This window comes from Sus scrofa, chromosome 2 (genome assembly GCF_000003025.6).
Source record: "Sus scrofa isolate TJ Tabasco breed Duroc chromosome 2, Sscrofa11.1, whole genome shotgun sequence".
Lineage (NCBI taxonomy): Eukaryota > Metazoa > Chordata > Mammalia > Artiodactyla > Suidae > Sus > Sus scrofa.
The window spans coordinates 43,933,737-43,946,356 of record NC_010444.4 but is presented as its reverse complement, the minus strand read 5'-3'; the positions used below and the strand labels follow the sequence as shown (position 1 = coordinate 43,946,356).

General features: G+C 46.9%; 1 protein-coding gene across 2 annotated transcripts in view; it reads left to right on the top strand.

The window, feature by feature from the left end:
- Window positions 1–12,620, top strand: part of INSC (inscuteable homolog (Drosophila)) — a 171,728-nt gene that overhangs the window by 68,910 nt on the left and 90,198 nt on the right. For both annotated transcript variants that reach the window (XM_021083297.1, XM_021083296.1), the window contains exons 3-5: window positions 5,635–5,980; window positions 7,519–7,571; window positions 9,469–9,592. In XM_021083297.1, coding sequence (XP_020938956.1) covers window positions 5,635–5,980; window positions 7,519–7,571; window positions 9,469–9,592 — 523 coding nt within the window. The remainder of the gene's footprint in view (window positions 1–5,634; window positions 5,981–7,518; window positions 7,572–9,468; window positions 9,593–12,620) is intronic.

Sequence of the window (12,620 nt, the reverse complement as noted above, 5' to 3'; positions counted from 1 at the left end):
TGAGCTATGGTGCAGGTCACAGACGTGGCTCAGATCTCGTGTTGCTGTGGACAGCTCCCATTTGACCCCTAGCCTGGGAACCTCCAAATGCCATGGGTGCAGCCCTAAAAAGACAAAAAAAGAAGAAGGTGCTTTGGTTGCAAGCAATGAAAACTAAGTTTTGGCCTTTTCCCCTAGTCCCCAAATGATCCTGAGTTCCTCATGGAATGACTGAAGTTGCCATCATGAACGTGACCTACGTCCAACAACTCCAGTCTCAGTAACCCTTGGCTCTAAGCTTCTCAGTTTGAGGAGACGGAATGGATTTGTGGGGGTGGGTTTAGGAGCTCGCCTGTGGACTAACCACCAGCTATGACCAGGGTGTCTTCACACGGTGCAGACATGGCCCCTGGGGGAACCACCCTACGTCTGGATGGAGGGGCCTTTCCTGAAGAGGAGGGAAGTGCTGAAGGCTTGGTTGCCCTGCCAAGAGGCAGCTGATGTAACTTGTCTTTGCAATTGACAGAAGGCAGAAGGATGCTCGGAAGACAAAAATAACAGACATCCACTGTAAGATCTCTATGGAGAGAATGAGTCAGTGAATGAGTGACTAGTTCATTTGTTGCCCTTTAAAAGCCCCTAGGTCAGTTTGCCTCCCAGTTCTGTACCTCTTGAACATGATGGTCATATATATTTCCATCCTCTATATCCCATTTCCAATCATGTTGTCTCGAATGAAAAATGGTGTCTGCTGTATCGGTAAACAAAGGATGTTGCAGCCATCAAGCCACTATGGTGCTGCCCCCAAAGATAAACCCTGAGGGAACTAGGATGGAGACAAATGGTTTGGCCCCCTGCCAAACCCTCAGCCACTGCAGCCGCCCCCAACCGTGCACCTAAGGAGACTTGGGATGAGAAGGAACAGGATACTACTCCTAGATAACTGAGGTGCCTATCAAAGGAATGATTTCCATGAGCCCAGACACTTGTTATCATCCCATGCATTGAAATGCACTAAATTCCTTTTTTTAAAAAAAAAAAAATTGTAATGATTTTTGTTTTTTCCATTATAGCTGATTTACAGTGTTCTGTCAATTTTCTACTGTACAGCGAGGTGACCCAGGCACACATACACATAAACATTCCTTTTTCTCACATGATCACACTCCATCATAAGTGACTAGATATTGTTCCCGGTGCTATACAGCAGGATCTCATTGCTTATCCATTCCAAAGGCAATAATTTGCATCTATTTACCCCAAATTTCCTATCCACCCTACTCCCTCTCTCTTCTCCTTGGCAACCACAAGTCTGTTCTCCATTGAAATACACTAAATTCCTTGACTTGAGATGTCTGGTTTTCTTTAACAGTAAACTTTTGATGTTTTGACTACCTTGTCTTTGTTGTAAAAATCCCTATATATCCTGGCTCCTTTACCTCTTCAGAGCAGTTCCTCAGAGCTATTCTGTACCAAATAAAATATGATTCTCAATGTTTAGGCTGTTCCTTTTTTTAGTCTACATTGTTCTTGGGGCTCTCCCGGGGAGGTGGGATGGGGGAGGCATAGGTGTCTTCTGGAGACGTATAGTAGTAACTGCCTGCCACCCATTCATAGGTGTAGCTGGTGTATGTTGGGCACTGGTAACAACCCAGATATGAGGGACTGCCCCTTTCATGACTTGGAGAATTCAGACACACACACAACTGTTAGTAGAATGTTGTTAGTGGTGCAATGGAGAATGAACAGAGAGGTAGGGGGCGCTGGGGAGCAGCTGCTGAGCTCTGACTAAGGCTTTGCAGAGAAAGTAACATTAGAGCCAGAAATTTTACCAAAGTTTGTGTGCCAAATGCATAGTGAGGCCAAATAAACTAACCAGCAGATGTTGGAGCAGAGAAAGGTTTATTGCAGGGCCAAGCAAGGAGAACAGGTGACTCATGCTCAAAAACCTCACTCCCAGGAGTTCCCATCATGGCTGAGTGGTAATGAACCTGACTAGTACCCATGAGGACATGGGTTCCATCCCTGGCCTTGCTTAGTTAGTTAAGAATCCAGCATTGCTGTGAGCTGTGGTGTAGGTCACAGAGGCGGCTTGGGTCCCATGTTACTGTGGCTGTGGTGTAAGCTAGTGGTTGCAGCTCCAATTCAACCTAAGCCCAGGAACTTCCATATGCTGCAGGTGTGGCCCTAAAAAGCCAACAAAACAAAACAAAAACAAAAACCTCATACTCCCCAGTGGTTTGCGGGGGGGGGGGGAGTTATCTGCTAAATTTAGAGTGAAGGGAGTTCCCATCGTGGCGCAATGGAAACTAATCCCTCTGAATAGGTTTCGGGTTCGATCCCTGGTCTCACTCAGTGGGTTAAGGATACGGTGTTGCCCTGAACTGTGCTGTAGGTCGCAGACGCTGCTAGGATCTGGCGTTGCTGTGGTTGTGGTATAGGCGGGCAGCTGTAGCTCCAATTTGACCCCTAGCCCCGGAATCTCCAAATGCCATGGGTGTGGCCCTAAAAGGACAAAAGACAAAAAAAAAAAAAAAAAAATTAGGGTGAGGGCTGCAGGGTGTGTGACTTCCTTCTGATTGGCTGGTGGTGAGAATGGATCTCCAGGAATCTTGTGCCCAGCAGGAAGTTGCCATCCTCCACCTGGGCGGGGGCCTTCATTCCTGCAGAAGATCTCAAAAGACATTGTTATGTATATTCCTTGAGGAGGAACCAGAAACCTGCCCCATTGCCGCCCTTTTGTTTTTTTGACGGTTCCTCCCTTATTTCTGCATCCCCTCCCTTCCCTGATAAGCAACTATTTGAATCTGCCCTTTGGAACATCTCTGGGAAGATCAAAGAGGCTGAGTGAAGCCTATTTCCTACAAACAAGAAGCGGGGGACACAAGAAGGATTTGTTCCTGGGAGCCCCACCAGATCTTGCTTGGTTTCAGTATTGGAGGGTGAATAGGAACATGCCAGGCTATCGAAGAAGGAAAGGGGATTCTGGTCTGAAAGAGGAACTGTCTATGCAAGGCCACAGGGAATTGTAAAAGAGTGTTCTGTTAGGGAAATAGGAGGTTGTGTGTGCGTGGAGTGGAGTGGGTTTATGGCGAGGGTGCTAATATTTGGGGGAAGATGGAAGAGGGAGCTATGTGGGAAGGGAGGCTGGGGCCAGATCTTGGAAGCTGCTCATCTGAGCCTCAGGAATTTTAATTTGATGGGGGGTTGCTGGTTGGCAGGAGGACGCTGAAGACTCAAGCAGAGGAGTAACAATTTCCTCATATAGAAAGTTCTCTTGGAGTTCCCATCGTGGCTCAGTGGTTAACAAATCCGACTAGGAACCATGAGGTTGCAGGTTCGATCTCTGGCCTTGTTCAGTGGGTTAAGGATATGGTGTTGCCGTGAGCTGTGGTGTAGGTTGCAGCGCGGCTCGGATCCTGTGTTGCTGTAGCCCTGGCGTAGGCCGGCGGCTACAGCTCCGATTCGACCCCTAGCCTGGGAACCTCCATATGCCACGGGAGCGGCCCTAGAAAAAAGACAAAAAGCCAAAAAAAAAAAAAAAAAAAAAAAGCTGTGTGAGAAACCACATGTACAATTTGCATAAACAGTACAAGCCTTGTGGTTAAAAATTACATTTAAAAGCTTTAGGGTCAAACAGCTGCATTGTTCAGAAAGCCCTCCTTCTTCTCATTAAATATGAAGATGTGATTTTAACCGTGCTATTTGAAGCATACCTTTATCAGTTCAGTCCTCTTCGATAGCTTTGCCTCCCTGCCTATTGTATCCTGTATGGACCCAAAACTACAGCCAGGTCCCCTCCTTGTCCCACACAGCTCAATAGGACCTGCCCATCCCCACTCTCCACTGCTCTCACCTCAAGTCCTCCATCACTCTTTCCACCAGGCTAACTCTGACCTCCTTGCTATTGCTCACATATCTCAAGGACACGTGTGCTGCAGGACCTTGGCAGCTTTCTCTCCCTAAAACAATTTGCCCACAGATTTCCACACGGCTCCCTCCCTCGTGTCTTTCAGGTCTCAGCTCAACTGTCCCTTTGTTAGTGAGCCTTCTTCGATCCAATTATTTTATATTGTATTGCCTAGACTCCCCCTGCCAGCCCCGTCCTCTCTATCCTCCCCTGTTCTCTTTTCCTTCGTCGCACTTACTGCCTCCAACATATTGTATAGATTGCTTACTTATTCTGAGAATTGTTTTGGAAGTTGACGGTCCTCTCCCTTGAATGTAACCTTCATAAGGGAAATGATTTTCATCGACTTGTTTGCTGTTGTAGCCCAGAGCTTAGAACAGTACTTGGCACGGAGTGGGCACTGAATTCTTGTTTGTGGAATGAGTGGATGACTAGTGGCAAGTGGAGAATGACTGGAGGCAGGTAAGATTAGTGACACAAAGACTAGTTAGAAGACTGTTGCCAGCCAAAGGCAAAGAGACTTGGCTCAGCCTTAATCATTAACCGCGCAAGTTTTCTGTAGTAACCTTCAGATGATGTTGAAATCTATTGTTTTATAACATCTAATTATCATGTCTTGATTCTTTCTTTCACTTTTTTATTTTTTGTTGTTGTTGTCTTTTTAGGATGCAGCTACTGCATATGGAAGTTCCCAGGCTAGGAGTCCAATTAGAGCTGTAGCTGCCGGCCTATACCACAGCCACAGCAAAGTGGGATCTGAGCCACGTCTGTGACCTATGCCACGGCTCACAGCAATGCTGGATCCTTAACTGACTGAGCAAGGCCGAGGATTGACCCTGCATCCTCATGGATACTAGTTGGGTTCTGAACCTGCTGAGCTATAGTGGGAATTCCTACTATGTCTTGATTCTTTAGACAGATCAAAAGCTCCATGAGAGGGGAGGCTTAGCCTGTTAATATCGTCTTTTCCCACAGTGCCTGGCACTTATGTGATATTAAAATAATTCACGCAACCGATGTTCAAAGCCTCATTAATGATCTGATATTACTGAATTTATTTCACCAAGTGAATTTTAGAGTAAATTTTATTTGACCAAGATCTTAGGATTGAATCTATATTCTCTTCCTGTTGTATAAATGGAGTTAATTTTGTTCTATTACAAAATTAGTGTACATGCTTATGATGGAATATTGGAAATTAGAGAGAAGTTGAAAAAAAAGAAAAAGCTTTTTTTTTTAACCACCCAAAAGAACCAGTAGCATTTTAATATTTCTTTAAAGTCCTTTTCTAGATATAGCTTTTTAACATGGTTATAATAATTGTGTGCTTACATTTTTGCATACTGCCTTGCATACTTTATAAGTGCACACATTTTCCTTTGCTCTAAACTTTTGCAAAGCATTAATTTAAATAAGTGCACATTATATAACCATGTAGCTGTACAGTGGCTTACTTGACATAACTAATCTTTGATATTTAGGCTATTTCTATTTTCCTCTTATTGTACAGCTTATCTGTTACTCTGTCAGACATCCTTGCCTGATTTGTCTGGTCATCTTCCCTCAAAGCCCCTTATTATCTGTAAGATGGACATAATAAGAAATAAGAGGATTAAGGTAAGTGAATTCAAGAAACAGTGATGAGCATATGGTAGGTGTTTAGTAGACATCAGATGGCTTGAAATTGAGACCTTTGGAAATGGTGGTGTGTTAATAGCCTTCATGGCGCTGTTCTCTGGCTGCAGGCTGCACCTGATGCAGGTGGATTCGGTCCAGCGCTGGATGGAGGACCTGAAGCTCATGACAGAGTGTGAGTGCATGTGTGTCCTGCAGGCGAAGCCCATCAGCCTCGAGGAGGATGCACAGGGTGACCTCATCTTGGCAGGTGGCCCAGGCCCTGGAGACCCCCTGCAGCTGCTGCTCAAACGTGGCTGGGTCATCAGCACTGAGCTGCGCAGGATCGGCCAGAAGCTGGCCCAGGACCGCTGGGCACGTGTCCACAGCATGAGTGTGCGGCTGACCTGCCACGCCCGCTCCATGGTCAGCGAGTACAGCGCTGTTAGCAGGAGCTCCTCGCAGGAGATGGGCCAGGTCGGTTGCCTGCCATGGGCATGGGTGGGCACTTAGAATGGGAGGGGTTGCCTTTTTGAAGAGTGGGTCTGAATTGTATAGAGGCTGAATTCTTCCTGTCCTGGGACCACCCTCTCCTTCCAGTGAAGCCAGGAAAACAGTAAGGACCTTCTCTGAGTATCTGATCTGTGCTAGGAATTGTGCTAGATATTTTTACACACATCTCATTTAACCTGCACAACATGTGCGGCCAATATAACTCCTGTGAGACATTGTGCAATGGTTAAATACAGCTACATTGATGACAGACCGCCTGGGTTCAAAATCAGCTGTCTGCTGTGTGACCTCAGCAAGTTATTAAACTTCTCTGTGCCCTAGTTCCCCCATCCTAATAGGTATAATAACTATTTATTTCATAGATCTGTTTTAAGGACTGAGTCCTAATAAAGTTAAATTAATTAAACGTATCAGCTTAGGGTTATTGTCCTCACTTTATAGCTGAGGAAACAGAAACTCAGAGAGCTTAAGTAACTCGCCTAGAGTTATACAGTCAGTGAAGGGTATAAACAGGATTCAGCCTCAGGCTTTGAGATTCCAAAGTCCATGGTTTTGTTTGTTTGTTGCTTTTTTTAAAGGCCCGAAAGTGAGGCCTGTGGAAGTTCCCAGGCTAGGGGTCGAATTGGAGCTACAGCTGCTGGCCTACACCACAGCCACAGCAACGTGGGACCCAAGCTATGTCTGTGACCTACACCACAGCTCATGGCATTGCCGGATCCTTAACCCACTGAATGAGGCCAGGGATTGAACCCGCATTCACATGGATCCTAGGCAGATTCATTTCCATTGCTCCATGATGGTAATGCCCAAAACTCATGTTTGTTTTTTTTTTCTTCTTCTTGTCTTTTTTTGTCTTTTTGCCTTTTCTGGAGGTTCCCAGGCTAGGGGTCGAATTGGAGCTGTAGCCACCGGCCTACACCAGAGCCACAGCAATGCGGGATCCAAGCCACGTCTGCAACCTACACAACAGCTCACGGCAACACCATATCCTTAACCCACTGAGCAAGGCCAAAGATCGAACCCGCAACCTCATGGTTCCTAGTCGGATTCGTTAATCACTGTGCCATGACGGGAACTCCTCAAAACCCATGAATCTTCTCCAAGTCCAAAGTGAACCATTGAAAAATTCCCCCTTCATTTCCTCTTTCCTCTGTCTATGACTGTGCACCTTAGTGCCCTGCCCTGTTCCTTGCTCCACTTTGCAGACAGTAAACTTCTATTCATTCCTTGAAACCCAGCCAAAATGCCCCTTCCTCTCTGGAGCTTCCCAGATCCTCCAGTGTAACTAACTGCCCAGTTTTGTTTTTGTTTTTTGTGGAGCTCCCAAAGCAGCTGACAAGGATCTCTTCTGTCATTCATGTCACACTGTGTTGTAGTTTATGTGCCTGTTGTCCAAATCAGATGTTTGATTCTTCATCTTTATGTCCCGGAGGGCCCAGCTCAGCAGTTGGTCCTTGACCAATGCTTATTGAATTGAATAAAATTGATCTGTTTTTCTGCAGATTGAGAAGCTGCTAATGGAGAAGTGCTCAGAGCTGTCGGCAGTCACAGAGAGGTAAATCTGGCCTCTGGGTAAATCAGGCAGGGGAAGGAGCTGGCATCTTCTCCTACAGGGCCAGTGGGGGTAGTGGTGGTCAGGGAATTTCCTTTTGCTGACTTTTTTTTTTTTTTTTTTTTAAGGGCTGCGCCTGCGGCATGTGGAGGTTCCCAGGCAAGGGTCAAATCAGAGCTGTAGCTGCCGGCCTACTTCACAGCCACAGCAACACCAGATCTGAGCCACATCTGTGACCTACACCACAGCTCACAACGCTGGATCCTTAACCCACTGAGCAAGGCCAGGGATTTAACCTGCATCCTTGTGGATACCTTTAACCTGCTGAGCCACAGCAGGAACTCCATCCAACCTTTCGCTGACTTTCATCAGCAACCTTAAAAGACTCCACAGAGATTTTTGGCCCCATGTTCAGGTCCCAGGCAGGATGTAAAAAGCAGAAGAGAGGCCCAGCGGCATACGAGGTTCCCAGGCTAGGGGTCAAATTGGAGCTACAGCTGCTGGCCTACACCACAGCCACAGAAATGCCAGATCAGAGCCATGATTGTAATCTACACCACAGCTCATGGTAACATTGGATCCTTAACCCACTGAGCGAGGCCAGGAATCGAACCTTCAACTTCATGGTTCCTATTCAGATTCGTTTCTGCTGCACCACAAGGGGAACTCCAGAAAGAGGATTCTTGAGGATTGTAACAAGGAAAAGTTTTCCTACAGCTTTGGGAAGCCCCTTGATCTCCAGAGCCTAGGCAAGGTGAAAACACACCATTATACTCACACACGCATTTGACAAGGGTTTCACAGACACACATAGATATATACACACGCACTCACACAATCACAGAAATACACTCACACCCTCTTTGCTGTATCTCACATACATAAACATACACACATCTATACTTGGATGTGGACACACACTTAATTTTGCATCCAGCACCCCTGGGTGTGTGCTGACACTCTCCCTTACCCCATCCAGCCCCTCCCATCCCTTGGGAGAAAAACCTGGAACATGGAGTTCCCGTCGTGGCTCAGTGGTTAACGAATCCGACTAGGAACCATGAGGTTGCTGGTTCAATCCCTGGTCTTGCTCAGGGGGTTAGGAATCCAGTGTTGCTCAGAGCTGTGGTGTAGGTCGCAGACACGGAGTGGATCCCGCGTTGCTGTGGCTCTGGCGTAGGCCAGTGGCTACAGCTCTGATTAGACCCTTAGCCTGGGAACCTCCATATGCTGCAGGAGTGGCCCAAGAAATGGCAAAAAGACCAAAAAAAAAAAAAAAAAAAAAAAAAAAGAAGAAGAAAGAAAGAAAGAAAGAAAGAAAGAAAGAAAGACAGACAAACCTGGAACTTGACAGTCCTAGGGCTGCCATGGATCTTTGGCCTAGTGTGAAATATTTTCAGGCCATAGGGGTAGATTTGATCTTGATCTTCCTATGTGGGGAGAAAATTTTCAAGGCTCCTGTCTGTACACTGTAGGCAGTCATTTCTCAAAGGGTCACAGGCATTGCCATACACCTTTAGAGTGAGCAGGGCATGCCTGGCCCACCTGCATCCCTCCTCTGTGGTCCCCACCCCCTACCCCTAGACTCTGGCCACGGTGATGGCAGATTCTTCCAGGAAGAAGCCCTGTGTATGGATGTGGCTGCTTTCTAATGGCCTTTCTTCCTGATGACATGGTCTGCTAGCTCCATTTTCAGGCCAGCACTTCTCGGAATACTTGGAAGCCAGAGGATGAGCCAGCCTTGGACTATTCCATCTCTGACTCCCCAGAAGCTAATGTCCTCTTCCCAGGTCACTTGCATTGCTGCCAGGCCTGCCGCAGGCCCATATCTGGTCCCTGAAGTGGCTCTGGGCTGACCACCTTCCAGTGCCAGTCACCCACCCAGGGTTTCTTTCCCCAGGTGCCTCCAGGTGGAGAACGAGCACGTCCTGAAGTCAATGAAGGCCTGTGTGAGTGAGACCCTGAGCATGCTGGGCCAGCACTTTGGGCAGCTCCTGGAGCTGGCCCTGACCCGGGAAGTGCAGGTCAGTGCAGGCTGGGAGGCAGGGGTGGGCAGAGGGACTGGGCCAGGCTCAGGGAGGCTCTGAAGTGGCCTTTCCTGGGGGACAGCATTCTCAGACCCCAAGTGAGCTCCAACACCTGAGAGATAGGACAATCGGAGCTTTTTCTAGATGTGAAAACTAGAGCCTAGAGAGGGCAGAGACTGACCTAAGGTCACACAGCAAGGTCGGAAGCAGAGCCGGGCATCTCCCAATTGTACCTTCAGGATTGCTCCCACCGCCTTAAATCTTCCCTGTTGAGTTACTGTTCACAGCGCACTCGGTGGAACCTTAATGTTCTAAAGGGCTTAGGGCACTTGCTGGGAACAAGTCAATTCTGAAAATCCTGGCAATAGAGAAGAATCTAGAAAGGTCAGCTAATCCAGCCCCTGCCTCTAGGCAAACTGGTGCTTGTTTCGAGAAGGAGCAAAGAGCTTTGGAACCTGACAGATCCACTTTCAAATTGTGGTTCATTATGGGACTTAGCTCAGTTCCCTAACCTCAATTTCCTCATCCATAAAGTGAAAACCTTCCCCAGAAGAAGAGCGAGATGACTCAGCAAACAGCATAGGAGAAGTGCTTAACACATAGTATGGGTTAAATGCATGTTCCTTCCTTCTCTTGCCTTTTCCTATTTTAAAAGCCTTCCAGAAAAAGCTGATTCCATACGGTTTTCATTAGGAAAGGTATTTCCATGTTATTTTTAGTTACAGAAATATTGTGTTACATATTTGCCATTCTTTTCCCACCACCAAATAAAAGCTTTCCACAAATAACAAATCCCTTCCCACATGGGCCTCTCTCCAAACTTGCCCCTTCTACCTAGCCCAGAATTCCCTTGCTCTCTTTTCTGTGTATCTGGCCTGTTTTGACATGGCCAAGGCCCTTCTGGCCTGGCTCCCCTCCTGGTCCATGAAGCTAGCCCTGAGCCCCCTCACGCTTCAGACCCAGAAGAGTCTGCGGAGTTCACCCTTCCTGCCCTGAGAATCTGGGACAAAGGGAAGGAAGGGCTAGCCCTGGGGTGCTGAGAGGCTGGCACTTAAATCTGATGAGTAGATGTGAAAGTCACGTGTAGGGGCTGGTGGTGGTTCAAGCTGGGGCCAGGGTCCCAAAGGGAAGCATCAAGTCCCAGAGGGACCCAGTGGAACACGGGGACCGAAGTGGGTGATGAAATTGAAAGAGCAATGAGTGAGGGTATTGAAGTTAGCGGTTGGGCAGAGAGGAGCCCGGAGGAATGTTTGAATAGAACACTGATGCTTTGTGTTCAGAGGAAGTTCCTAGGAGGATGGAGAAGAGCTGAGGATCAAGGTCCATGGGGAATCGTTGAGGAGCAGGGATGTCCAGTCTAAGAATGGACCCTCTGTTACTTCCAAAGTTCTGTGCTTTAGGGCCCCAAAGGGAAAAAGGACCTTGGGCCAGTGGAGTGAATCTATAGGATATTCCTTGGAAGAAGGAGTTTGCAAAGCAGTAGGGCCACCCCATCAAGAAGGGCTGCCGCTGAGGTGGGCAAGCACCCTGGAAGGACATTGGCAGTAGTGGAGGTTGGACTGAGTGACTTGCAAGGTTTCTTCCAGTCTTGATAGTATGTAGTTCAAGGCATGGGAGCCTCCTGGGGTAGTGAATTGAGTGTGGTGTTTGGAGGCAAATCGGGCTTCAAATCCTGACTGTGATCCTTACTGGATATGCAGACTTGGGCAAGTTACGTAATGGCCTCAGTTTCTCCACCTCTACAGCGGGTTATTGTTAGGATTCAGTGAGACAGCCTAGGCATAATTGGTGGCACTCTTCTGATTGCGTCAACTGCATTCTTCACTAGAGACCTGAGCTACCTTAAGAGATGCTAACAAGCTTTGCTAAAAAGAGCCTCCTAATCACCTAATTACTAATTTTTAGTGAGATCATTTAACTGCTTGGTAGGCATGGAAATTTAAAGCTTAACTGTTGGGAGTGACCAATGGGGAATTAACAAGCATGAAGGATTAGAATTTCTCAGATTAAAGGATTAGCCACGTGGGAGGTAGGAGGAAAAGACTTCATTTACAAACGTTGATTTACCTGAAGACAACTTCTAGAGGACACTCTGGTGAATAAATTAACTCTCACCTGTACTTTTGAATCCTTACTTAGCTTCACGTGGCACAAACATCCATCCATCTGATCTCTGACAGAGGTCAGACCTCAGGGACACTTCGTAAGAGAGAGGTGGGTGCTAAGCTGAATGGACCCAGTTCCTTCTTCCAAACTCACTGACTCATTCCTACCCCCCTTGGCAAGGTGACATGGAAGGGAGGTGGAGAGTGAGGCCAGCAGAGGTCATGTTGCTGAAATCCCTGCCTAATGGAGCAGGAAGAGTGGGGACCAGGGATTAGCCCCTCCGTGTTCATCATTCATCCTGTTATTTTAATGGCCTCATCCATCCGGCTGCGGTCAGGCAGGGGTATGGCCGGGTACTTTGGAGGAGGAGGTCAGCTGCCTGTGGGGCTGTCTTTTCTCACCCTTATTGAGTCATCCCCCAAAATAACAACCTCTACTCTTTGGTGCATCCTTCTGGAATCACAGTAGGCAATTTAGACTTTGCTCCCAGCAGTCTTGGAAATGACTCATAATGTTATGCTCATTAAATTGACTCTAAGGAGAGTTTGTAACTAAAGCTCAAAATTTGCTTTCCTTTTTCATTTCTCACTCAGATTTTGCTCAGCTATAGTGTCTAATGTAGATAATCAAAGGCTGCAATGTGACTTGAGGGCAGGATAAGGATAATCCAAACATACCTGCCGGATGAGAAATAGAAAAATGTTCAAATTTTTAAAATGGTCTCCTATCTCATGTTGAAGTTCTCCAGGAGGAAATAAAGTGAAAGAAAACAAAACAAAACAAATAAACAAAACACCAAACCCAGCATCCCTTTACTCTTAGGAATGATTCAAAGTCCAAATTCTTAGGTTAATAGAATTCTCTGTAATTGTCTTATTCTGCTCGTTTTAGCCAGGAGGTCTCATCCCAGTGTATGTGT